We start from the raw sequence: 24634 nt of genomic DNA on the forward strand, positions 1-24634 counted from the left end.
GTGTTGGCAGTGGGCGGAATGAAGGACTCGACGGTCCCAACTCTGCCTGACCCTGGCACCAGCAGGCACCAGGAGCCATCCCCACCTCAGTGCCGGACACAGATGCCTGGGCCTAACTGGGCTTTCACCACAGGGCTCATCCTGTGCCTCGGCCCTTTAGGGTTCTCCGGTTCCATCTGCTCCAGGAGCCGGGGTCTGCCCCCTCCTCTTGGCAGGTCCGTGGCGGCTCACTCCAAGCACGGCTGTGCTAATGGCCCCGATCGCCGCTCCGCACTAATTGCTCCGGATCGCTATAATCCCATTAACTCGGCCCATGTGGCAGTGACAGGAGCGACAGCCGCGCTCCCCGGACCCTTTAAGTCGTGCGGGGCGGTCCCTCCGCAGCGCTGACGCGGGCGCGGGGCGGCGCTCTGGGCGGGGCTGCTCCCTCCCCGCTTGCCCGCATCCCTCCCGTTCCAGATCCTTCTGGAAGGGCAGCGCCGCCCGAGCCCTGCCGGAAAGAGCCGAGGCGGCGCCGGGGCCGGGCGGGCTCCCGCCGGCGGCGCCTGCGCACGGCGGGCCCGCTGCCGGTTGGTGCTGGCGCTCCGCAGTGGGGGAGCGGCGGGCGCGGAGCCGCGGCCGGTCCCAGTTCCAGTCCCAGTCCCAGTTCCCGCGGCGCGCGCGGAGCACCGGGCGCAGCCATGTCTGTGGTCGGCATCGACCTCGGCTTCCTCAACTGCTACATCGGCGTGGCGCGCAGCGGCGGCATCGAGACCATCGCCAACGAGTACAGCGACCGCTGCACCCCGTGAGTACCGGCGCGCCGGGCCCCGCCCGCCGGGGGCTGCCCCGCGCCTTCCCCCGCGGGATCCCCCTCCCGCCCCGGCGCCCGCGGCTGTGCCGGCCGAGCCGGGAGCCGGGAGAAGTGCTCCTTCCCGGGAGTGCGTGTGCTGGGGAAACACTCGTATTTCTGTGTGCGTCCCGGCTCCTGGCGGTGCGTGTCCTTGAAATCCCGCGCCGTGCTGCTGGAGGAGCCGCGCGGCTCCACGGGCACGGCGTATTCCTGTCTTTGCAGCGCTTTGGTTTGGGGTAGCCAGAGATCTCCGTGGAGTGCATGTGTTTCCCCAACTCTGGAACGGCTGCCAGGGCTGGGAGCGTTTCCATTAACAATTACATGAGTGGTAGCGAGACTGGCGAGGAGGAGGAGGAGGAGGTTGATTCAGCAGGGAAGCGGCGCGATGAGTTAGTTCCCTCTCCTTAAACCTGTTCTTACTTGCACCGCATCTGCTGGCCCTGGAATACCGAGGTCTGGCGAGGAAGGCGCGGGGGGGGGAGGGGGGGCAGTGGGCAACGTCCGTGATGATGGGAGACGCAAGAGTAGGTGGAGATTTTGCTTCTCTGTTTCTATGGGATACGTCTAAGATTTTTACAGCTCCATCTGTGCATAATTTTGAAGGAGGATTCAGGAATTCGTGTAAAACTCATAAAAATCGGGGGCTGGATGGTGCTTTCCTTTTTACAAAGCGACTTGTAGCCAACAGAGAAAGCTGTTTCTGCTGTGAGAGACTCTGTAGTAACTCCGGCACTGCTGCCCTGATCCTGGAAAAATGTAGGTGTAGGTTTGCTTTCTAAAAAGTTGTATTTTAAAAGCGCAAAGAAGTTGATGGCCAAAATGCATGGCGTCTGTTTTAGTGGGAATACTCTTTAAAGTTTTTTACTATTTAGAAAAATATATTTCTCATATTAACTCTCGGGGCGTAATTATCCTCTTGTACTAGATATGCAGTGAAGAACTGAAATTCTGTGGCCTTTCAAATGCAAAGTATCCCATGAAATTGTTGCCCAGAGAATCCTCAGGCAGCTGCAGTTTCCTTCCTCCTTGTGACGAAGAGCATTTCCAATTCTTAGCTATTTTTGGAGTGTGTTCTTTGCAGGTAGGCTTACCTGCATTTAATGTTTTTCACAGTACTGTCTGATTAACTGTACTTTCAAGATACTTGCAAAATGATTATGAAATAGGTTAAGTTAGCAATTACAGCATCTGGAGTGCACATGTACTTAAAGACAGTAGCTGTCACACTTAAAGTAGTATTTTCCTTGGCCTTTTCTGTCTCAAAATGTAGTAATACAGGAGAATTTGAGGAATGTCTTTTCTAATATTATTGTCTTGAGACAAACCAAACAAAGGTAAAGGGAAATGTAACAGGTTCATTACTGTTATGTAAGTTTATCATAGTAGCTAAATCTTTACTTCAAGTGGGATTTGAGTGGTGCAGACAGATCCAATTCTTAAATCAAAACTTCTCTTACTGTACATAGCAACACAGTAAATGAGCCTCTTATTTAAATGTTCCTATAGAGGTGCTCACATCGTGCAAGGACTTGAATTAGCTTTTAGTTAACTACATCCTATAATCCAGTGCTTGGGATTGTCAGTGTTTGTAAAACCATGTATCATACCGGAAGCTTTAGCACAAATACTTTACAAAAAAAGGAAAAATGTTCTGTCAATAAGCCATGCATTTCAGTAGAACTTGGATGTTTCCTGGCTTTTGGCCCTGTATCTCTTTGAAAGTTTACTGACACTTGACTTCTCCTGAACTGGGAACTTCAGCAGATCTGTTGAGCACATTTCCAGCGCTTCTGGCACGTTAAACTCATGGCAAATGGCCCTTTCAGGTGCTTTGCCTCACCACTGTGGTTTTGTGGAAAAACAAGACAGTTGTTGATAGCTCATAAGTTACTTCAGACCAGGTGTAATTAATGTGATCACTCGCTGTAATTAAGATGATGTAATAAGGAATCTTGGAAACTACTGAATGGTTTGAAGCCAAGGAGGGCACATGTATTTTTTTGACATCTCTGCTTCTCAGCGGAGGGAGGAAGAAACCATCCATCCCTCTATGCTGGAAGTGAGTAATTGAAGTAAACCCTGGCAGGAGCTGTGGTGGCTCTGAGTTGGTGCTTCGTGCTGTGCATGTGGTAATGTACAAGTAATGCTCTCTGTCGGCAGAGGCAGATTCCTGCACTGAGAAGATGTGATGCAATAGCATTGGTGTGTAAGCGTTTACTTACTTTGGAAATTGCTCATTTATCCGACTTTCCTTAATTATCACGAAGAGTAATTGGCAACTGTAGTGTTGTGACATCAAAAATTGTAAAAGTTGTTTGTGGAGGCTGAACTACGTGTTTGAAAATGTAGGGTAATGCTTCGTGTGTATGCAGCAGTTAAATCCGGAGAAGGTTTTGGATGTCAGAGAGAAGAGGTTGCTAGAAAATACTATCAAATTGCTGTGCCCTCAGTGATGGAGAGAAAGCAGGAAGCAATCTGCTAGAGTGACCTTTATATATTCATCAACGATTGCATTTGAGCTGTGTGAAATCTGCGTTCCTCTGTTGCTTACTCCTGAATGGTTGTAGCCAGATCGCTTGCCTTTTAGGCAGGCGTTGTATTTCAGGTCTGTGATACAAAGGTGTGGTGTTAGTAACTTCCAGGAAAAAAAAAAAAAGAACATTTCCCAAGGCAGTGATGAGGGACCAGATGGTGGCTGGAACCTGAGGCAGCCTTTGCTGATCCAAGAAGCTGCAAGGAGCTGTGGATTTCAGTAGAGCTTCCCAAGCCCTGGGTGCGTGGGAGCTGTCCCCAGATCTCTCCCCTTCTGCCTGTTTGCGGCATGTGCCTGCTAGTCCTCAGTAGTGGATGCACTTAACAGCTTGTTCAGCTCCGGTGGGCTTAGATGGTTTGTGGGCTCTTTAATTGTTGTCTTAGGATTGTTGCTAAGAGCTCTTAGAGTGAAAATGTGTCCCTGTCTGACTCAAGAGTTGTTGAGTCGAGAGAACCTGACTGCTAAAGTTCAGGGGTTTGAATTAAATCTTATGTTTTTACCTGTGACCCAGAAGTAACTATCAGTGCCTTTCCTTCATGATAAGATCTGTAGAACATACAAGCTTTTTTTGCAATTAGAATGACAACAGTTGAAATTGCTTGCTGTTTCTAAACTAGTTTACAAAGAACAAAATAACTAGAATTCTGCTTCAGATTCTGGTGTGTCATCCAGTAGTGCTGTTACTTAACACATCCATGTTCGGCTGCTTGAATTCTTGTGAGTGTTCTAAAGTACCATGGAACTATTTTACAATGTTTTTTTTTACAGCTGAATTTTTTTTTTTTTTTTAGAGCATGTATATCTTTAGGATCCAAGACCCGAGCTATTGGGAATGCAGCAAAGAGCCAGGTAAATGGATCAAAAACTTTTTAGGCTAGTAAACAAGTTCATCTTGGAGAATATTGTCCTGGAGTAGTTTCTTCTGATAGCTTACATACTGTGTTTGTTGGGATTTGTTTTCATCCTTTCTTTAGTTAGAAGCTTGTCCTGAAAATAACTAGGTTAAAACACTGATGAGAGAATAGGTGTGGGGAGGCTTTACATCCAGATGGGATCTGAACTAGAGGAGAACTTCAAAAGGAAGGGAAATGTCTTAATTTGTTGAAGGTTCATTTAAGGTTAATGTAGGTAATAGCTTCATTAGTTCCTGCAGGCAGCCACTGCAACAATACAGGATCTTAGATATTGCATGCTGTAAAAGAAAGCTCCTTTAAAATAAAAAGTACAGTGAAAATCGATGGCAGCAAGTTGATAGATGTTACAGAGAGAAGTACATTTGAATTTTTTTAATAGAGGCCATAGATTAAAAACTAGATGATTCTTTCTCTTTCCTCACACTTTGCTTCCCAGCGAATGTGTGGGGCTTGACAGTGGTCAGTGTGTGCGTTAAGCCCAACATAAGAAATGCCTTTCTGCACAGTCCTCTTTATCAGAGTTTCATGGGTAATGAAAATATCTTTGCCACAGATCATCACAAATGTAAAAAATGCGGTACATGGTTTCAAAAAACTCCATGGAAGAGCATTTGAAGATCCTTACATACAAGCTGAGAGGGCCAAACTTCCCTATGAACTTCAGAAGATGCCAAATGGCTCTGTTGGAGTAAAGGTGAGTGAGAGCTTTGGGTGGAATCTCTCCAGTGGTAGGGATGAGCACTTTGGGGCTTTGTCACTTCCTGTGTGGTCACTTACATTTTCCTTAAGAAAATTAAATACATTCCTGTGACATCCCTGTGTCTCTACATAAGTCCTGTACTTTCTCCAAGAAGTCCATTGAGGTTTCTCATCAATCATACTAGTTTCCATAGTCACATTAGTAACTTTTCACTTCACCTTACTAGATTTACCTTCAAATCTGTATAATTACAGTGTGAGATTATTAGTTCCCATCAGACATTCAGAGACTAAGTGTCAGGAAAACAATATAACGCTCTGAATATGAAATTTGAAGAAATTACTTTTAATTTGCTTCCAAACGAAATGGCAGGAGTGCTTGGGATTGCTGGAGAAATGGTAGCTTGTTAGAAATTTGGGACCCACAACCTCCCATGAAGGCTGAGGACTCAACTGTGTTCCCTGAGCAGGGCAGGACTGTTGGAATTGCCTCGTTTACACCTTCCCTCCCTCCTTCCCTGCTCCTGAGTGACTGTTGCAAGAAGCAGATGTTCCTTGGGTTTGCTCCAAAACTTGTATTTTTAGCTTGTGTTATAGGACAAAGTGATCCTATGTGTAATGTGCTTTTTTGTTGTTGTTTTTTAAATTTAAAAAATACAGAAATACCGTATCATTGTGAATAGTCCCTTGGGATAACTGAGGTGTTAATCTTCCCACAAAAAAAACCCAATCTGAACTGTTCAAGATTTGTTGCAGTAAGCACAAATCAATTGATAGGGAGTTGCTTGTGTCTAGAGCCTGGTGTTAAATGGGTCTCAATGCTCAACATGTCAAATAAAGTCCAAATGGCACATCTTGAGAGCAAAGTTGAGATGATTGATCACAGAATCCCAATGCTGTGTTTCAGGTGAGGTACCTGGATGAGGAGAGACTGTTTGCAGTGGAACAGATCACAGGAATGTTGCTGGCCAAACTGAAGGAGACTTCGGAAAGTGCTTTGAAGAAACCAGTGGCTGACTGTGTGATTTCAGTAAGTTGTGATATAATTATTGCAATCCATAGACAGCTTTATGCAAGCTAGGACCATTTATTATACCATGGTGCAATGGTAAGTGGTACAAGTAGTGGATAGAAATCATATCCCCAAAAATGGGCCTTTGTTACAGGTTTTCCAAATGAGAATCCTTCTCGAAGCACGTGTGCGGAGATGAAGAAGTCGTTAAACCAAGAGTGGGTTTTCAGAAAGAACATAATACTTAAGCTGGTCCAGTCTGTCTGTCTCCAAGGGCTACATGCAGTATTTCTGATTACTGCAGTTTGTTCCAAATGGGAGCTGTCCTAGGGGCAAACATATCCTCCTTGCTTCCAAAGAGCCTTCCTACATTCGTGTTAAATTTCTTTGTTACATGGCTGAGCACTGTTGTAGTGCAGTTGAATCGCCTGAACTTAGGGCTCTGAGGGTCATGCTGATAATTTGACAAGCCCAAACTAGTTGACTTTTTATTTGGTTGGTTTGCTCATGTTTTTTTAGCTGGTGTCCTTACCCACGGGGTAAGGGTGGAGCTTGAAGATGTTTTGTTCCTGATACAAAGTCTTGTGTCTGCTTTTCACATGGTCTTTGTTTACTGGCCCTGGTGAGAAGTTTGAGCATGAAGGATTGCAGTTACCCCTTCTCTGTCAGAGGGAGACATGGGAACTGGAAAGCTGTGTACTTCAGCTGTTAGAAATCTGCTTTGATGTTTTTCTTTTCTTCCTTATGGCATACAAAGATACTGGGAGAATACCTCCCACACACAGGGATCCCTGGCAATGCCCCACAGTGGTAGCCAACAAAACACAAAGTGAATGGAGCTCTCCATCTGCTGAAGAGGTGCCAAGTGATTGCATCCAGATCCTAAATGGGCTCTGATTGTGCTGTGGCTATTTTTGGTGGCACTGAACCTTGTAGCACACTGTAAGCTGGAACTGGTGAAAGTGATATCTGAAAAATGGATACAGCTTCAAGTTTAATTCCAGCATTGCTGCATTGTTTCTGCCATTGACTTACTTTGAGGCTATGTGTGAATATTTGTTGGGTTGACTTTGTCCTGCACAAATGTTTCCAGAAACTGGTGAAGATTTTAAGATGACTCATCAGAAGAATCTGAAAAAGCATTTTCAGGATATTTTTTTTGGTGTGTGTTAAAATCTGCTTTATTTAAGACAACCCTGGATGCCACTTCATTTTTGTCATATTCTGAACTTTTAATTAAAATATGCACTAAAATAAATTACCTAGCTATTTATTTTATTCAGGCTGCCTTATTAATTTGAGGGTAGCTTATAACAGTTTCTTGTGGTAATGACATTTATAGGGTAGCTTGATGGGCAAGTCTAATTTCTTTAAATTAAAAAATCCATATCCCGTAATATCCTATGTCATTATTTTTGGAAACAGGTCCCTAGTTTCTTCACTGATGCTGAAAGAAGGTCTGTAATGGCAGCTGCACAGATTGCAGGATTAAATTGTCTGAAGCTGATGAATGAGACTACAGCAGGTAAAGGGCTGGAAATTTTTTTGTCCTTTAAGGCCATTCAGGCTGTTGAATGTGAGGGTGATGACACACTGCTGTTACACAATTAGGAGCTTGGGAGAGAGCTGTCCAGGCTAGTACTGCCCAATCCAGCTTGGGAACTGGAAACACAGCAGTGGGGTGGTGTGCAGCATTCAGGAGGCACAGTGAGAGCTGGGGTTTGCTAACCTGAACACAGTCACACTTGGGAATAGCTTTGGAAATAAACCTGGGATCTGTGCTTAAAGTTGTGGCAGTCCTGTCAGCTGTAGCAATGGCACAACTGTTTCTATAAAGTAATTTACTTTCCTCTTCTGTGGTTTTGGTGAATTCTAGGGTAGAGCATAGAAGTACGTAACACTTCATGGGAACTAAAGTTGGAGGTGCTTAAATCAGTAATTTTTATTTTTCTTGATTCTCTTTGCTTTTAGAAAGTCTCAGGCAGCTTTCCAAGTGAGTGCTGGCAGTGAAATCTTAGATCGGAGTAAATTAGTCTTCCAAAACATTTCTTTATTTCTTGGGCATGCTTGAATTTTGCAAAGCTAAGGTAAAAAATGCTGAAAGTAAGGCAATTCAAGGGAGAGTCTCAATCTGTGCAGTTTCACAAATTGCGTAGTGTTAATTTGGGTACAAGCACAACTGAAATACAGGGTGAGTCTTTATTAGTGCTAAACCTTCACTTGACATCTCTTTTCCTCTTGTCAATGAAAAATGTGTTCTCAACGTGTTTGTGGCATTTGAATAGAGTTATGAAGGTGTTTAGAAAGGGTGAACGTGGGTAGTGTCTGTCTCTTGGTAGTGCTTTCAATGTGTGGTCTGCAGCTGTGTGTGGCTTCCCCTCACCTTCCATGGGTTGGTGTTTTCCAGTTGCATTAGCCTATGGAATATACAAGCAAGATCTGCCAGCCTTGGAAGAGAAGCCAAGAAATGTGGTCTTTGTAGATATGGGGCATTCTGCATATCAGGTTTCCATCTGTGCTTTTAACAAGGGAAAACTGAAGGTAATCTTTCAAGTCATACATTAAAAGCCTGAAGTATTTAAAACTCAAAGTAGTGCTCTGTGGAAAGATTAGTTTTTCTAAAAAAAAAGGTCTGTAGAAAGTATTTTTTAAAGACAAATACAAGTAGAATACAAAACCTCTCTGTTAAATTTTAGCTATCTCAGCAAGTCAGTTTTTGTAAAATGCAGAAGTGAAGCATCCTAAAGTGTGTTTTGGAAAGTGCTTGATAATTAAGCATGCTGCAGAGTTTTTGTGTCATGTTATATCCCTGAAATATTTGCATATTCAGGGAGCCTCCTAAGTGTTGTAGATGTGCAGCTGACTCGCTCGTGGGAAATTCTTGAGCTGTCTTAGTCGCTCCGAGATGTTGGGGTTCTTTTGTGCCATCCATGACAGTTCAAAGTCTAAATCCAGTAGGATGTGAAGTAAAACTGAGCAGTCTTTGTGCTTCCTGGTTTGGAGACTTCTGCCTGTGACCTACTAATGGCTGAATGCTTTTGTGGACCTGTCTCTGGTAGCCAAATGTCACCTGTGGCACCTCTTGCTGCACTGAGTAAATGACACAGAACAAGCAATGTCTGATAACTTCTGATCTCGTTCTTTGACTCCTGCCAGGTCTTGGCCACGACCTTTGACCCTTTCGTAGGTGGTAGGAATTTTGATGAGGCTTTGGTAGATTACTTCTCTGAAGAATTTAGGACAAAATACAAACTGAATGTAAAAGAGAATCCCCGAGCACTGCTGCGATTGTATCAGGAATGTGAGAAGCTCAAGAAGCTGATGAGTGCGAATGCGTCTGACCTTCCACTCAACATCGAGTGCTTCATGAATGACCTGGATGTCTCCAGTAAGATGAACAGGTACTGGCTGCTGTTGCCACTGAGGGGCAGGGGTTTGTGGTCTCTGAGCAGCTCGGTAACACCAAACACTCTCCCTGCCCTGCAGAGCTCAGTTCGAGCAGCTGTGTGCTGCCCTTCTGGCCAGAGTGGAGCCTCCTCTAAGAGCAGCCATGGATCAAGCCAGTAAGTAGAAGTAACTTGAGGTACTGCTAGTAATCCAGTCATTCTTGATCTCTTTAATGATTAACTTTTCAATGTATTTTTGTATTTATTAGAATTGCAAAGCTAAATACTGAAAAGTTAAATGTAAGTTCCATTCATATGCTTGCCATGAATGCATGATACCATTCCCACCTCATTTAGTGCACATGCTACTCTGCAACCTTGATTATTGACCCTCGTTCACCCTGTGTCATGGAAAAGGTTGGGACTCTGAATTTATTAAAAAAGCACAAAACAACCAAAGCAAAATGATGATGGTAAAAGATATTACACTTTACTGCAACCTTCTGGCCAGCCTGTTCCATGTGATACTTACATGTCCTCACTGACCTGGTAATTCGGCAGTATATTCTTAAAATGAATTACCTAAAGCATGTGCAAATAACAAAGTAACTTTTTTTTTTTTTTTTGCCTAATGTAGTGTAAAGGAGAGAATTAGACTTTACTAGGAAGGGTTTTACCCCCAGTTCCAGCAGCTTCACCTAAAAGAGAGGGAAGAACTCTGCTGATCACCTGGCTTGGCTAGATAGCGGGTACGGGAAATAAAAACCTGAGTAACTGCTGAGCAGAGCTGTTCATGGACTGACAGTTGTTTGAGATGACTTCATACACATACCCTGATTTCAGAATTAAAAAGTTAACCTTCAAGTACAATCTGCTATTTATTAGATATACTGACCTAAAAGGTTTTCTCTTTTGGCAAGCAAAATTAAGCCAGACATAAAATGAGATCTACTTGGGTTTCGTTTTGTTGGTTTTGTTTGGGAGAGTTCAGGTATTGTCCAGTAGTGCAGAAGACCGAATTTCACCCTTCTGGAGTTCATGCACAGCAGAAAGGGGATGCACATGGACAACACACTTTAAAGAACAGCTGTTTTCATTGATGCTTGGCTTCTGCATTTCCCACGTTTATGCAACTAGAAAACTTTGTAGCCTACAGGAGGGACAAAAAGTTACAAAGATCGTGTCAGCCATGAAATATATTTATTGTCACAGTGTCTAGATAATAAGAGAACTTTTCTCTTTTTTCCTTTTTTTTTTTTGTCCAAAGATAGCTTTTTGATATCTTGATGATAACTTAAGGGCATGCACTCTCTTTTCTAGAACTTCAGCGTGAAGATATCTACAGTATAGAAATAGTAGGTGGGGCTACTAGAATTCCAGCAGTGAAGGAACAGATCTCTAACTTTTTCTGTAAAGAGATAAGCACCACGCTAAATGCTGATGAAGCTGTTGCAAGAGGCTGTGCCTTGCAGGTATAGTTTCTGAAATAAAACTTTAGTATCGCTTCTTTAACATCATGTACTAATGAAATACAGCTAACCACAAGCAGAAGGTACTACAGCTGAAACAAGATATGGAGGGTTACTTGCTCTTTAGCTAATTCATGACAGTGACCATGTCAGAAACCAGTCTGTTGCATTCATTAATTTGCTGCTGTGTCATGTTAGAAGGATGGGCTTGTTAGAGACCTGTTAAATTTGAGGACCCAAATTCTGCTGTTCCACTTCTGTGTAGTCACTGGGAACCTTTGCTGGGTATCTTTACTGAAAATCACTGAGGAAGTAACATCTGTTACTTAAATGGTTCAGTTTAATTAACTGCAGGAAGTTTCTGTTAAAAAAAAGAATTCTGTGATAAGCAGAACCTCCATATGACCTATATCATAAGTCTTAATTCTTGTACTTGCTATTTATTTGACTATGCTGAACATATGAACATAATAAAACTTCGGTCTTTTTTTTTTCCTAGTGTGCAATTCTTTCTCCAGCTTTTAAAGTGCGTGAGTTTTCCATCACAGATGTTGTTCCTTACTCTATAACATTGAGATGGAAATCATCTTATGAAGAAGGAACAGGGTAAGTTGTACAGTGCCTATAAAACAGTGTGTTTGGATATAAAGAAAAGTGTTGAGCTGTGGAAAAAAACAGGCCTCAGGCTTTGAAGCTGTCATGCACTTGAACACTTGAAATTTCAATTTTCTTCTTTTGCATTTTACCTTTTGGGTTCCAGTTACTGCTTAACAACTGGAGATACAAGTAATTAAAATGTTGGAGTGAAGTTGCCTAGTTCTTAGTAAGTGTGACATAAAATGCTTTGACACCGAGAGACCTTCAACCTCCAACTCTTGTTAAAAACTGACTTAAACTACATGATTGTTGCTTGGTTAGCAGGGCTGCTGATCTTTAACATACCTTGACTTTGATTATCTGTGAACTTAGAGGTTTAATGGTACTTAATGTTTTATTGCTTTAGTGAGTGTGAAGTCTTCAGTAAGAACCATGCTGCTCCATTCTCAAAAGTAATTACTTTCCACAAGAAGGAGCCTTTTGATTTGGAAGCTTACTATACCCATCCACAAGAAGTGCCTTATCCTGATTCCAGAATAGGTAAGGACACGAATAAAAACCCCATCCCTAACTCCCACTGATACAGGAAAAGGGGGTTCTCCTTTCTTGTAAGATATGTTACTTCCATATTTTCTAGCTTACAGAAAAGCTTAGGCCCTTTAGAAAGGCTCAGCACAGGCTTGTTGGTTTAAATGTAGTGATCAAACCATATTGACATCTCTGACAGTTTGTAAAAAAAATTCTGCATTCTTCCTTCTGTCTATCTTTACAGTTTCTGAATGCTTCAAAAGAAAGAGGCACAAAGAGTTTAGTGCTCTATTGTCTGGTTCTTTCAGTCTCTATAAAATTGATAGGGATCTTATGTGCCTGCTAGCTTCGATTTTTCAAAGCAATTGGATCAAAGGAGCTGTTGCCTGTCTGGACAGATAACTTGTCTAGTGCTATCTGTCATGTCTTTTTCTGTTAATCTGAGAATATAAAAGATAGGTGTTTCCTCAATTTAAGCATCTGTAGTAGAGTCTAAGGAATTAGATGGTACAAATAAGTTTCTTGGTAGCTAATGCTACCTTACTTGCAGTTATTAGTAGACTCCTTGGGGTCTTTAATTCATAATTTTATTCACTGATTTATGAATCAGATACAAACTTGGTGCTGTCTGTTGGGCTGTCTATGCAAGAAGTCTGTGGTCTTGAGGAAGAAACATTCTCCTTTACATGTGCACATCATCTACACTTAAATTTTCAGCAAGTTGCAAAATAAGTATCAACCCCACTGCTTTCAGAAACCGTGCTAAGCACTGTTCATTCTCCAAAAGCTGTAGTGCAGCCATGTTACCAAATTCAAACAGAATCTTTTCTCTCTGTTAACATTTTAGTTTTCAGTGTGAAGTTTGAGTTACGTGTACAAAAGAAACCATTTGAGATTAATCAGAGTAGTTTCTCTAGTGTGATGGTTACAGAAGGCAACAGAGAAGTAGAACACCTAGTAAAGTACTGTCTTGTTTCTTTATGAAATACAGATAAAGCAAAAACATCTTACTAATTATCAGTGAACTGATAATAATTGGGGAACCAGCTTTTAGTTTATCTACCTGCAGCTTACATCGTAGGATTGTCAGCTAAGTAGAAAGTTTCCAAATAGTTTCAGTTACATGAAGTCACTGTTTAAATTAACACCCTTAAAGGAATGTGGAATGTGTTTGGCTTTTTTTTCCTCTTTCTCTGCTTTTTGGGACAACAATTAAAGTCACCTCTGTTGTTTCCAAGGGCGTTTCACTATTCAGAACGTAGGTCCCCAGCACGATGGTGACAACTCCAAGGTGAAGGTGAAAGTGCGCGTCAATATCCACGGCCTGTTCAGCGTGGCCAACGCGTCCATCATAGAGAAGCAGAGCTTAGAGGGGGATCACAATGACACACCCATGGACACTGAGTCATCAAGTAAGAGCCAAGGCAGAGATGAAGAGCTGGTATGTAAAGCTTGTAAATATCTCCACTGTCATTCTGACAACAGAGCCGATAATTGCAGGTTAAGTCACTGTGTTTCGCTTCTGACAGTTACTGCTTCTCCACCCTTAAATTGCTTCTTCACTTGTGTAACACATTTCTTCATGTTGATTACTAAAGTACTGGTGAAGTGTGGCACTAAGAAAAATGAATGGAAAAACAGATTCTAAAAAAATTAGTTAATTTTTTCATTGTTCTTTATCATCTCTCTACTACTCTTAGCATTATCTAGTGTTGCTAGTCAATGGCAGCATATTTAATGAGATCTCTTGACAGATTAATTCTAGAGGTTTGCTTTTCCTCACAAACTGTTTTCAGTGAGTAAAAAACACATGTTATTTATTTATATATGGAAAACTTCACTGTCTCCCGAGAGTAGCTCCCTGTGAGGTGCAGCTGTACCCCTTGGCAGTGCATAGTTGAGAACTGGATGCCAGGGAACCCTTTGGAGCTGGAAACAGCAGTAGCAGCGCTGGCCCCAGCAGCCTTTCTCCTAAGATTTGGCCTTAGCTTCTCCCACTTTAGTTGGATATCCTACAGGAATTAGAGCAAATGGTTACACAACTAGCATTACATAATTGATATAGCCAACTTCTTAAATACTACGCTGCTTTCCAGGAATGTGAGCATATTTGAAATGCTGAGCATGATGCAGTTCCTTGTGGGCAAGTGCTCCATCTGTGGCTTTGTAATCAAGTGAGCAAAGGTTGGAAGTGCTAGAGCTGGCATTTAGTGTAAGAGGCATGTGGAGCTTACTAGGAGTGTGCTGAGTTCAGTGTGAGTAGCTGCTTCCCTGCTCAGACTTTCCATTTGCAGCACTTCATTCATCTAACACATCTTCTGTTTTACAATGGTGCTTGTCAGCAATTACCTTTCAGTATTGAGGATGATACCATCGACTCTGAGGAGGAGGTTTGTGGTGTAAATGTGTCCTATTTTCCCCTCTCTAGCTATTTTCTGTAGGCAAAGCAGTTCCTCCCAGTTGTTGGCTTTTCTGTGTGAACAGTAAGAACAGTAAAATGAGGATTTACATTTTACTTTTTCTATTCTGAAGTGGCAAAACTTCAAATTTGGTAAAAGTAGCCTTCTTTTTTTCCGCTTTAAACGGCAACATAGGCACCTGTGTTAGAGTTTGAAATCCTCAGATAACTTTTTTCATTTTGCAGAACTAGTAGTAAATTACTTTACCTGCATATGTAGTTTGTGAATCCAGAAATATTAATTCCTTGTAATGGAGGCAGTCTCGGACCTTTCACGCTTTGGCTGCCACTCGTTAGTTATTAAGGCTCTGGATCTCTGAGTATTAGGATCATCCTGAAAACTTCAGACTTACCCATTACTGTGTCATTTAAAGTGTTTTTCGGTGATGACATGGAGTTGTAATCCTTAAACCAAGTGATCTGCACTAGTAATTCAACAGACTTTCAGATTGTTAAATTTGGAATAAGGCATAGGTGATAAACTTACTGATAAATTTAAGTGAGGCTGTCTTTATTTTGGGTGGCAAGGAGGGAAGATAGTTGCACTCCCAAGAGGTTACTACTACTACAGCTAATTTTTATTGATACAAGTGATAATTGCAATGATTAAATTACTTCTGCTTTGGGTTGCAAACTTTAAAGTTTAGGTCAAAAATGATAGGAGGTCAAAGTTCTGGCTGTTCCATAGAGAACCCATTGTTGTTGCCTGTGTTGGTGGTGTGTTGCTAGAATGTTCTTTGATTTCATTTTATATGTATTTGTTTCCAGTTAAAGTGAGTATTCACAAGGCTCAGTGTAATTATGTAATGGGGACGGAGAGCAACATTGAGCAGCAGAGTCGAATTTTCATTTAACTTGAAAGATATAAATACAAACACTACATCAAAATGCCTGTTTAAACACGGTGAAGCAAAAATTTTAAGATTGATGCTGAAGTTCGTATGTTGTCTGTGATCTACTGTAATTGATAATCAGTCCTAAATCTTACAGCAAACCTTTGCATTCAGTTATGTAACTCTCGGCAGGATAAAATGCAGGTTGATCAAGAAGAAGGTGTGCAGAAAAGTCAAGCTGAACAACAGAACCAAGCAGATGAGGAAACAGAAAATGCTGGAACTGAAACAAAGGTTTGTATTCGGTATTGATTCGACATTTTTCGCCCAGTATTCTCACACTTACTGATTTTACAATTTGCAAAACATGGGACTGTATTTAGAGGAGAGCTGTATTGAAATGGTTCAAGTGAGGAATCCTGCCATAGCACTTCCATTTTCAACTTAGCATGATTAAGACTTTGAAGTAGGTGTCTGTTGTTTAACCTGGTTTTGTAATGGTGATGTAATTTAGGGAGATTAGGAAACATTGTGTAGAATAATATGCAGTGCTTTGAGCTTTTGAACAAGTTTTCTTAACAGCTCTTTAAAGAAGTTAAATTTCACCTGTTTCATTCAAAACGAAGGTGGCAGTGATTTTGAATACAGAGGAATAATTAGGTGCTAATTCACATAAGATTAATTTGTAGCTGTCTTAACTAGTTTCATTTGCCTCTCTTTTTTAGCATAAAGGTAGTAATATTTGTATTCCTGGCAGTTTCTTAGTAGTGTCTCTCTCTTCATAGGCTGCTTCTGGAGAAAAGCAAGATCAACCACCCCAGCCAAAGGCTAAAACAAAAGTTAAGAGTATTGACCTCCCTATACAGGCAAGCCTCTATAGGCAGCTGGGACAAGATCTGATCAATTCCTATATAGAAAATGAGGTGAGCAGCATGAACAAATGACCATTCAATGTCACTGTAAATAAGTAACTAAAAATATTTGCAACCATTGACTTACATAATTTAGAATTCTTCAGGGGTTTGCCCTTAATTGTAAGAGGTTTTGTTTTGGTTGGGGTTTTTGGTGAAATGACTCAATTTCACTAGATTTAACTTAGCCCATTCTGCTTGTGCTTGTAGTGATGACTTACACAGAGGTGAACATTTTTATCAGTAATTGTGAATTATCAGGCCTCTGCCAAGTTCTCTGGTACAGTTTCAAGAGTAGTCACTAAGCCTGACAGTTAAAATGCTTTCAGTTTTAAGTATGCCTTTCTCGACCCTAGGGGAAGATGATGATGCAAGACAAGCTTGAGAAAGAACGAAATGATGCTAAGAATGCTGTTGAAGAATATGTGTATGAATTCAGAGACAAACTGTGTGGAGTCTTTGAGAAGTTTATCACTGAAGAGGTTAGACTTGCCTATATGTTTCAGAAAAGTTCCTTTGTATTTACAACTTTTGAGTGTGTGTTCTGTGGAGGCTGCAGCGGTCTCTTGGACTAGTTTGGAGTAAGAGATGGTTTGACTTCACAGCAGTGAAGCTCAAGTTAATGCTTACACCTGACATTTGACTTGCAGAGCTCTTTATTGCCTGAGAATTTCCTCAGTGGCAAGGAAGGATCGGGGATGCAGGCAGAAAGTAAAAACCCTATGGTCAGCATAGGAAAGTAGGACAGATCACCACGAGCTTCTGAATGGCATGAGTGGGTAGGAATAAAAAGAAAACGAACTGAGAATATGGAAGACTCTTTAAGAGGTGCATGGGCTGTCTTAAATAGCCTCAGGACTGATTTTATAACTCTGGTAAACTTCACCTGCAAATCACAGGAGCAGGGCTGTCCTGCCTCTCGTCACTCTTTAAATCTTGGCTTTGAAGTCTGTTAATTACTGTTTTCCTTTGCTGTCACTTTGAATATTTTAAGCTGATGAAGCAGTCCTTTTTTGAGTAGGGTGGGTTTGTGCCAGGGAGAGAAGTCCCATTTGATGTATTCCCTTTTGAACTGGACTGTCCATAACTTGCTTGGTAGGATTCAAACAAGCTGACCTTGATGTTGGAGGACACAGAAAACTGGCTTTATGAAGATGGAGAGGACCAGCCAAAACAAGTATACATGGATAAGCTTCAGGAATTAAAAGTAAGGTTTTAAGTTGTTTTCTAGAAAAATCATTCTTGTATGTTTGGGGCGGGGGGTGTTCAGGTTGTGCACGTTCAGTTACGAAATGAACATAATACTTAGAACTAGAGGTGCACTTTCTTTTAATATGAGTTGTGCTCTTAATTTGAAAATGGTTGAAATGAAGCAGACTGTCACTCATGATAATAGATTTAATTGCTATGGGAATTTTCTGTCAGACTTACAGTCTGAAAGAGGCTTTTGAGTAGCTTGACTGCTCCTGGGTAATGAGAATTGCACTCCAGAATATATATTCTGGTTTTCCTGTTCTCAGTGGTCTTCTATAGATGTATTGGAAGACCAATTTTTGGCTCTAATATCCAACAATAAAGGCTCTGGAGTGCTTTAACAGTAGCTTCCATTGTATAATTTGATTATTAATGACAAACACCCCCTAAATGCTTCAGATTTTAATGATCTGATGGGGGAGATATGAGTTGTGATGAATTACTACCTTCACGTTGAAGTATGTCTCTAGTCCTTGGGCTCCAGCTGTTTACTCTCCAGTCAGATTTCCTCTGGGGGAGGGATAACTGATGGAAACAGCAGTGTAGATCCAGGCAACTGCCTGGATACCAGTATTCAAGAAAAGGAAAAAGCAAACAGTGGATAAAATCAGAAGTTTTCAGATGAACTACTTGAAAATTAAAGCATCCATTAAAGCCTGACTGTTTCTGTTCCAAATGCTCTTTTTGCAGAAAACTGCAAAATACCAGCCTATTAAGGACAGTCACTATTCCTGTGTTTAAACGTCTGGTTTTTTGGTTGTTGTACTAAAGCAATATTCAAAGACTTAGCTCTTTGGGTGGGTGAGAAAAGGAGTTTCAGGCAGCCTTCCTTCCCATGCTGCATTGTATTCTTAGACCAGACTAAAGGAAGTACATGTTTTGTAAAGACCTTTGTGCTTATTACTCCAGAAATTTGGACAGCCTATCCAGGAAAGATGCATGGAACACGAAGAGAGACCAAAAGTTCTAAATGAACTGGGAAAGAAGATTCAGCTCCTTATGAAAGCAGTAGAAGCATACAAAAATAAGGTAAAGCCAAATTATTTAGCTGTTCAATGATTATAGGTGTTTTGAGTTTGGCTGTAGAGTTTTTTGTGTTTAAAAAAGTCCTATAAAGTTACATCTTAACACTGCTTTAGAAGGGCTGTTGTACTTCTGCTCCTGAGAACTTTAAACCTGTTTTGCATTGCTAGCAAAAAAGAGCTTCTTCATGAGAACATAAATCAAAGATTTATGTGTTTTTATGGTGGCTGGTACCACTTGAAATGGATCTCTCAATTTACAGCTGTTAGCAGTGTTTCTGTAACTTCTAAGATTAACTTAATTGGCGGAGCAGCATATTTTAATTGGTGATACAAGTATCTGTCTCTCTCCTTAGGATGAAAAATACGACCACCTAGATCCTGCTGAGATGGAGAAAGTTGAAAAATACATTAACGAGGCTATGAATTGGTTGAACAGCAAAATGAATGCCCAAAACAAACTAAGTCTAACTCAGGATCCAGTTGTCAAAGTGGCAGAAATACTAGCAAAATCTAAGGTAAAAAAAAAAATCATTGTACTTGTTGCATTCTAATCAGTTTTTTCTGAACCAGATTTTGGCCTAGATCTGAACTAGAATATTACATCTGCAGAGATTTTAAAGCTATTTAAAAATCTATACAGAGGGAGCAGCAGTTTTAGCACTCTTCAGTGTGGGCTCTTGATGTACAGTACTCCCTCTGCACAAGCCCTTTTAAAATACCCTGAGTTATGGCACCAGGCTTCTACAGAATGGATTGTCATACAAGTTGGTAACAAATCAGAAGCTCCTCAGGTAGTGAAAGGCTTTTTTTGAAGTTTCTAACCTTGATAGAATAGAGAAGTCTAGTCCTTGACAATGAAATTCCAGGCCATTATGGCCCAGAAACAAATTAGAGATGTTCTAGTTGAGTGCAGTTGCCGAGCCACCAAATGACCTTGCTGTCTCACTTGTGTCACAACTAGGAATTGGATAGCTTCTGTAATCCTATTCTATCCAAGCCCAAACCGAAGATAGAACCTCCTAGTGATGGGCAGTCCAAAGCCAACGGGGAGCACAATGGACCAGTGAATGGACAGAGCGCTACGGAAACAAAACCTGAACCAGCAAAGGACAACCCTCAGCAGACCAAACCCCCCGGAGAGATGGAAGTGGACTAAATCTTGCATTTCTTTTACTTCATTAAAATAGTGCAAGTAACCACAGGGTCCATTCTTTTTGTCTGGTACACACCTCAGATGTTCAGTTATTCTTAGCCAACCTTCTGTCATTTGTTGCTGAGTAGTTTTGAAAGTGTTTTATATTAAGTACACCTTAATATAATGTTCATTTCCACTGATGTTCATTTCCACTGATGCTGCTTATGTGGAGCTTTAGCCAAATGTAGATTGTATAAGTCAGTTGAAGCTTTCCCAATATATTTTATATCAAACATACAGAATTGATATATAAATGGCAACAATCTACCTTATTTAAAGCTTTTATTGTGGATAAACCTCAGCTCCTTTATTCAGGAAAGGATACTGTATTGCACTACTGATGCTCAAGTGTAGATCTAATCGCATCTTTATTTTGGAAAAAATATTGGAATTGAAGTGGCAAAACCTGTCACTTGAAGCACTGACCTTTTCTAGTTATTGTATTGTTATAATTTAAATATTAAAATAGAGGTTAGTTGGCATACCAGTCCATCTTGTTGATGTACCATGAGAATTGTACGGTCTTTTTCATAGGAACTGAATAGTTTGAGCTTAAGCGTTTTTTAGGTACCCATACCACTACCAGTCTTCATGACAAACCGCTCCAGCAGCGTGGCTCTGCCGTGTGCTGGAATTCCTGGTCTGTGCACATTGCTGTACATACCCTACTGCACTTAGGACACAGTGATGCTGGGGAGAATAGGATGAAAGGGGACAACATGCAAGGCCTGCTGCATAGCTTTCCCTTGAAAATGTCTTATTGCACATGGAACTATTTCCACTTCTTTTGTTTTGAATTCAATTTACATCTTGATCATATCTCATCCCGGGGAGGAGAAACAACAGAAACAGTGCTGTGCAAACTGGGTATCACCACACTGATTTTGAGGTTGTTTAAATGTTCTTTGGGGCAAACTTGAAAGAAATGCTGAGAGCTTATTTAAGCCTTGATGCTTGGCCCATAAATCTTTTGGTCAAGGATCAAAACAAAAGAGTTTAAAAACTGGATATTATTGCCCCAAAGATGGAATCTACTTGATGAGCTTGCATAGCTTACCACTTAGCTTTGGTCATTTACTCTCTAATGAAAGTGTCTACAATGTATTACACAGCAGAATCACTGTTGCCTTTGGTAAGTCTTAAACGTTGTCAAAGTCCAGTGTATGTTCCAAATACATTCCAAATGCCTCTGTCAGTCATTGAGGTACTGCAGCACTTGCTAAAGCCAGTCACCATTGATTTCAAACACCTCTTCTGTTACCAGAGTGGGAATGGGCTACTCTTAACTATGAAAAGTGGTTTCTTTACCCAGTCAGCATAAGAAGCTGAGATTAGTTGCAGTGTAAAGCGTCAGTGACTTGAACTCTGTCCCAGAACCAAATTCAGATATTAATCAGGCACTCCTGCAGCAGCTCTCCCATATGAGGTGTTGCTGTTGTAAACAAGTGAAGAATCACAACTTTGTTTCTGGCTTTGGCAGCCATTTTATCTTCAGCCATGCCCTTCATCTTCTACCACTGTTCATGCTACAAAAAGTAATTCATGACCCCTGGTAGAGGTGAATTCACTTCTCACATATTTTCACAGAAAAAGGAAGCATCATTTACAGCTGTGCATAAACCTGCCAGACTAGTTCGAGTGCTGGAATTGCATCTTCATGACTGACATCCAGTCACTGAGGTGTGTGTACTTTGCTCTCCTTCCTGTTCCTATTCCATGCAGTCAGTGTAGGTGGTCTGACACTGTAAGTTTACATGTTTAAAGCCCTGGAACAAAAACTGAGTGACCTTGAGGAGAGTTGCTCTGCAGCTCCTCTGCAACCTCAGTCTTGAGTTCTGCCACGGTAGTCACACCTCTGGCACTGAGGGGGTGACTGTACTGCAGCATCAGTTGTCCTTTCAGTCATTCAGGACTGAGTTGGCTTTGGTCTCATAGGCTTTAAGACCATTTATATCCTAATGGCTTTTACCACAGCAGTGTAATCAGTAGCATTGTCAAGTACTGGCTTCCTAAAATACAGCTGCACAACAATTTGTCTAGGTAGACTCCTTGGTACCTGTGGCAGAAGAGCACAAAACAGCAGAAATCTCTAGTAGCTAAAAGGTCATGTGCATGAACAGAGTGTCTTCTGCTTGTGGCCATCAGATGCTTAATACTACATTACAGCTATTTGAGGCAATTCTTAGGATAAAGGCTAGAAAAATTCTGCACGCTTAACAGCAGATATGGTTCAGACAAACAATTGTAGTCAAGTTTTCTTACTAGATTAGGGATTTTTTTGCTGTGCATCTGGTCTGTCTCTAGATCCCTGCTGAAGAGGAATGCTGCCCACAGAAGCTGGCTCTGAGGTCCGTGTCAGGAGTCCCATTTGGGAGGGCAGAGTTGATCTTTCCACAGCGAAGTTCACGTTAAAACATGACTTGTTCCTATGTAATCTGTTTTCTGTTAAAAAGAGGAGATTTTACCAGTACAGATTTTAAGTACACACTATGCACAACTTGAGGTTTTGTGTGTCAGACTCAGAAGCAAGTTCCCTTTGCCTACCCTGACATCACCAGAATGAGTGTCTCTGCAACATAAAGCTTTGTTAGGGAACCAGCAGTGGTCTGTTACTCTGCATCTTGTATATTATAAAAGCAGGTATTTGTTGATAATGTCTTGCTTGAAACTTTCTGCTGAGGGCAAGATACATTTCTCATGTTTGAAAATGTCCCCTATGTCCCACAAAAAAAAAAGGAAGCAACACTATCTTTGTAAAGGCAGTAGTTTTGTTTAAAAAAAAAAGGTTTGTAAATCAGGTTCTAAAGTCCCATGTAAAGATTTAGTTACAAACCAGCATAAGTACATTATTTCATTTTACCAGTGAGTGCTTCCTTCTTTCCTTTAAAGAGGACTCATTCTCTCCTGTCCAGAGCATTAATGGGCTTGCTCAAGAAAGGACTTCAAAATTAATTTGTTTTAATTTTCTTTACTGAACTCAGTTTAGTTTCATGAGTTCCTTTCCACTTCTTTTATTACGGTACTTTAGACTCCAAGGAGTTTCTTTGAACTTCATTTAGATGTAACATAAACAGATTTGTAACATTTAAGTTAGGGTTTTATGCCTTCTTTCTTTAACCTGCTGCTTCATGACAAAATACCCCATGATTTTGAATGAAGTTTTTGATTTTGCATGTCTGAATTTGAATGAAGACTCCTCTCCCTTGCTTGCTTCTGGCAGCGTCGATCTTTCACTGCTTAAATGCTGCCTTTGGGGCATGCTTGCAAAGCGTGGAGTGAGCAGCTGGCTCCTGAATGCTCAGAGGCAGGTGGGAAGCACCCGACCTGTATTCCCCAGGCTGTATTCCTGGTCTGCCTCCCAAGGCCCCGGGGCAGAGTGAAGGGGAAGGTGCCCTTCATGGCATGGCAGCACAGGAGGGGACCTGCAGTGTCTGGGGTGCAGCTCCAGCATTCTGGACACCTTGTGGTGTGTGGGATGGAAGTTTTGGTTCTTCCACATACAAGTGAGAGCTGTTAACGTAAAGCATCCAGTCTGTATTTGATAAGATTTCTTTGTATCTTCAACATTTGAAATTCTTTAATATTTCCCAACATCTCAGTGTGCTGAACTCCAGTCTCTCCTACAGCTTGCTACAGATTTGGTTATCAAATACTCGGTATTTAAGTGGGGGTTTTCCTGTAAGGATTATATAAGCGTAATTTCAGGAAACAAGCAAGGAGCTGGCCGGAGACTTCTCTTCCCAATTATTTTTTGACACCAGTGTGAAAAATTAATACCTTTAACAAAACTTGGAATCTACAGTTCTCAGAGCTCTGGTTATCCATGCCTGTCAGTTAGCCAATGTTAGCATCCAGGACGTGAGGCCATGTTGCAAACATGCTGCACTTGCTGGTTCAAAGCACCTGCCCAACTGCTGTAGGAAAAGAGGCTGAATTCAATTCCCACAGATCAGTGCCATCATGAACCTCATTCCTCAAAGTGGGACTTCCATTGCTGTGTAATCACACTGTAATACTTCAATACACTGACTTCTGTGAGCCCTTCTCAAGTGAAGCTCAGATGCCCAAACTTGAGTTGTGGGCTGGTATAAGGTTTGCCTGCTCTAAGGATGCTTACATTAATTGCCACTAATTGCTGTGAGTTTATTAATTGGATGGAGGAATATTCTGTTGCCTCTTACACTTTTGCTAGTCTTAAGCTTTCCCGTCTTTCAGGCACCAGGAGACGAAAACTCACTGAAACTCTCTGTCAAAAGAGGTGGTAAAAAACATGTTGCTTAACAGAAGGCGTTAATGCCTCATAAATTTTAATTTAAACTCCCAAGATAGCACTTGGAGTATAAACACAAGCTCTTAGTAGCTACAGAAAGTGTGTGGTGGCTGACTCCTAGCTGAATTTGTAATTCTCCACAGTTGAAATTTGAAGACTTCAACCATTTACTACATACGTAAATAACAGTGAAAACAACTAAATGTGACTGTTGGCACTGCAGAATACTAAACCAGGAATGTGCTTGATGTGACTTACTTGATACAGCTATTAAACCCTGGTTTCATTCTTTCCTGGTCAGAAGGAAATACGTCAAGCAATGAAAACAAGGAGTCATTGCAATGAAATCCATGAAGAATAATTTTAAACAAAAATGCAGTTAAGAGCTATATGCACCCGCCACCTCTACCAAGTGTTGTAACAGTTTAATTAAATTAATCAAAAAAGGTAGTCCCTGAATGTTCCAGTGGTTGAAAAAGTTTCTTTCCATAGTCGATAACCATATCTCCACGGGTTGAGGGGGGAAGAGATGGGAATGTCAGAATTCAAAGCGGTGTTTAAGTATGGAAAATGTTTACGATGTATGTAAATGGGATTCTCAGTAGTGACAGATCGTGTGCAAATTGACAAGACTTCAATTTATTTTTGAATGGCAATATAGATTGTCAAGGTTGTGTATAATTATAATAAATATATAAACCGCTACTTGAACCATAAA

The 24634-nt window shown here is 41.2% G+C and overlaps 1 protein-coding gene across 3 annotated transcripts; it reads left to right on the top strand.

Moving 5' to 3' along the window:
- The first annotated feature begins 540 nt into the window (after positions 1-540).
- HSPA4L (heat shock protein family A (Hsp70) member 4 like) lies at positions 541-24634 on the top strand. 3 transcript variants are annotated; one of them, XM_039550493.1, is made up of 20 exons: positions 541-787; positions 4157-4214; positions 4833-4973; positions 5886-6008; positions 7416-7515; positions 8398-8531; positions 9147-9391; positions 9477-9553; positions 10697-10848; positions 11345-11451; positions 11849-11982; positions 13209-13411; positions 14313-14360; positions 15454-15555; positions 16047-16184; positions 16529-16654; positions 17272-17379; positions 18336-18455; positions 18805-18966; positions 19413-24634. In XM_039550493.1, exons 1-20 carry the CDS (start codon positions 681-683, stop codon positions 19605-19607), a joined length of 2580 nt encoding a protein of 859 aa, XP_039406427.1. In that variant the 5' UTR covers positions 541-680; the 3' UTR covers positions 19608-24634. The 3 variants fall into 3 exon arrangements, with proteins under 3 accessions (XP_039406427.1, XP_039406428.1, XP_039406426.1); XM_039550494.1 differs by lacking the exon at positions 14313-14360; XM_039550492.1 differs by lacking the exon at positions 14313-14360 and having other exon boundaries at positions 542-787; positions 15436-15555.

Source organism: Corvus cornix, chromosome 4, assembly GCF_000738735.6.
Source record: "Corvus cornix cornix isolate S_Up_H32 chromosome 4, ASM73873v5, whole genome shotgun sequence".
Classification (NCBI taxonomy): domain Eukaryota; kingdom Metazoa; phylum Chordata; class Aves; order Passeriformes; family Corvidae; genus Corvus; species Corvus cornix.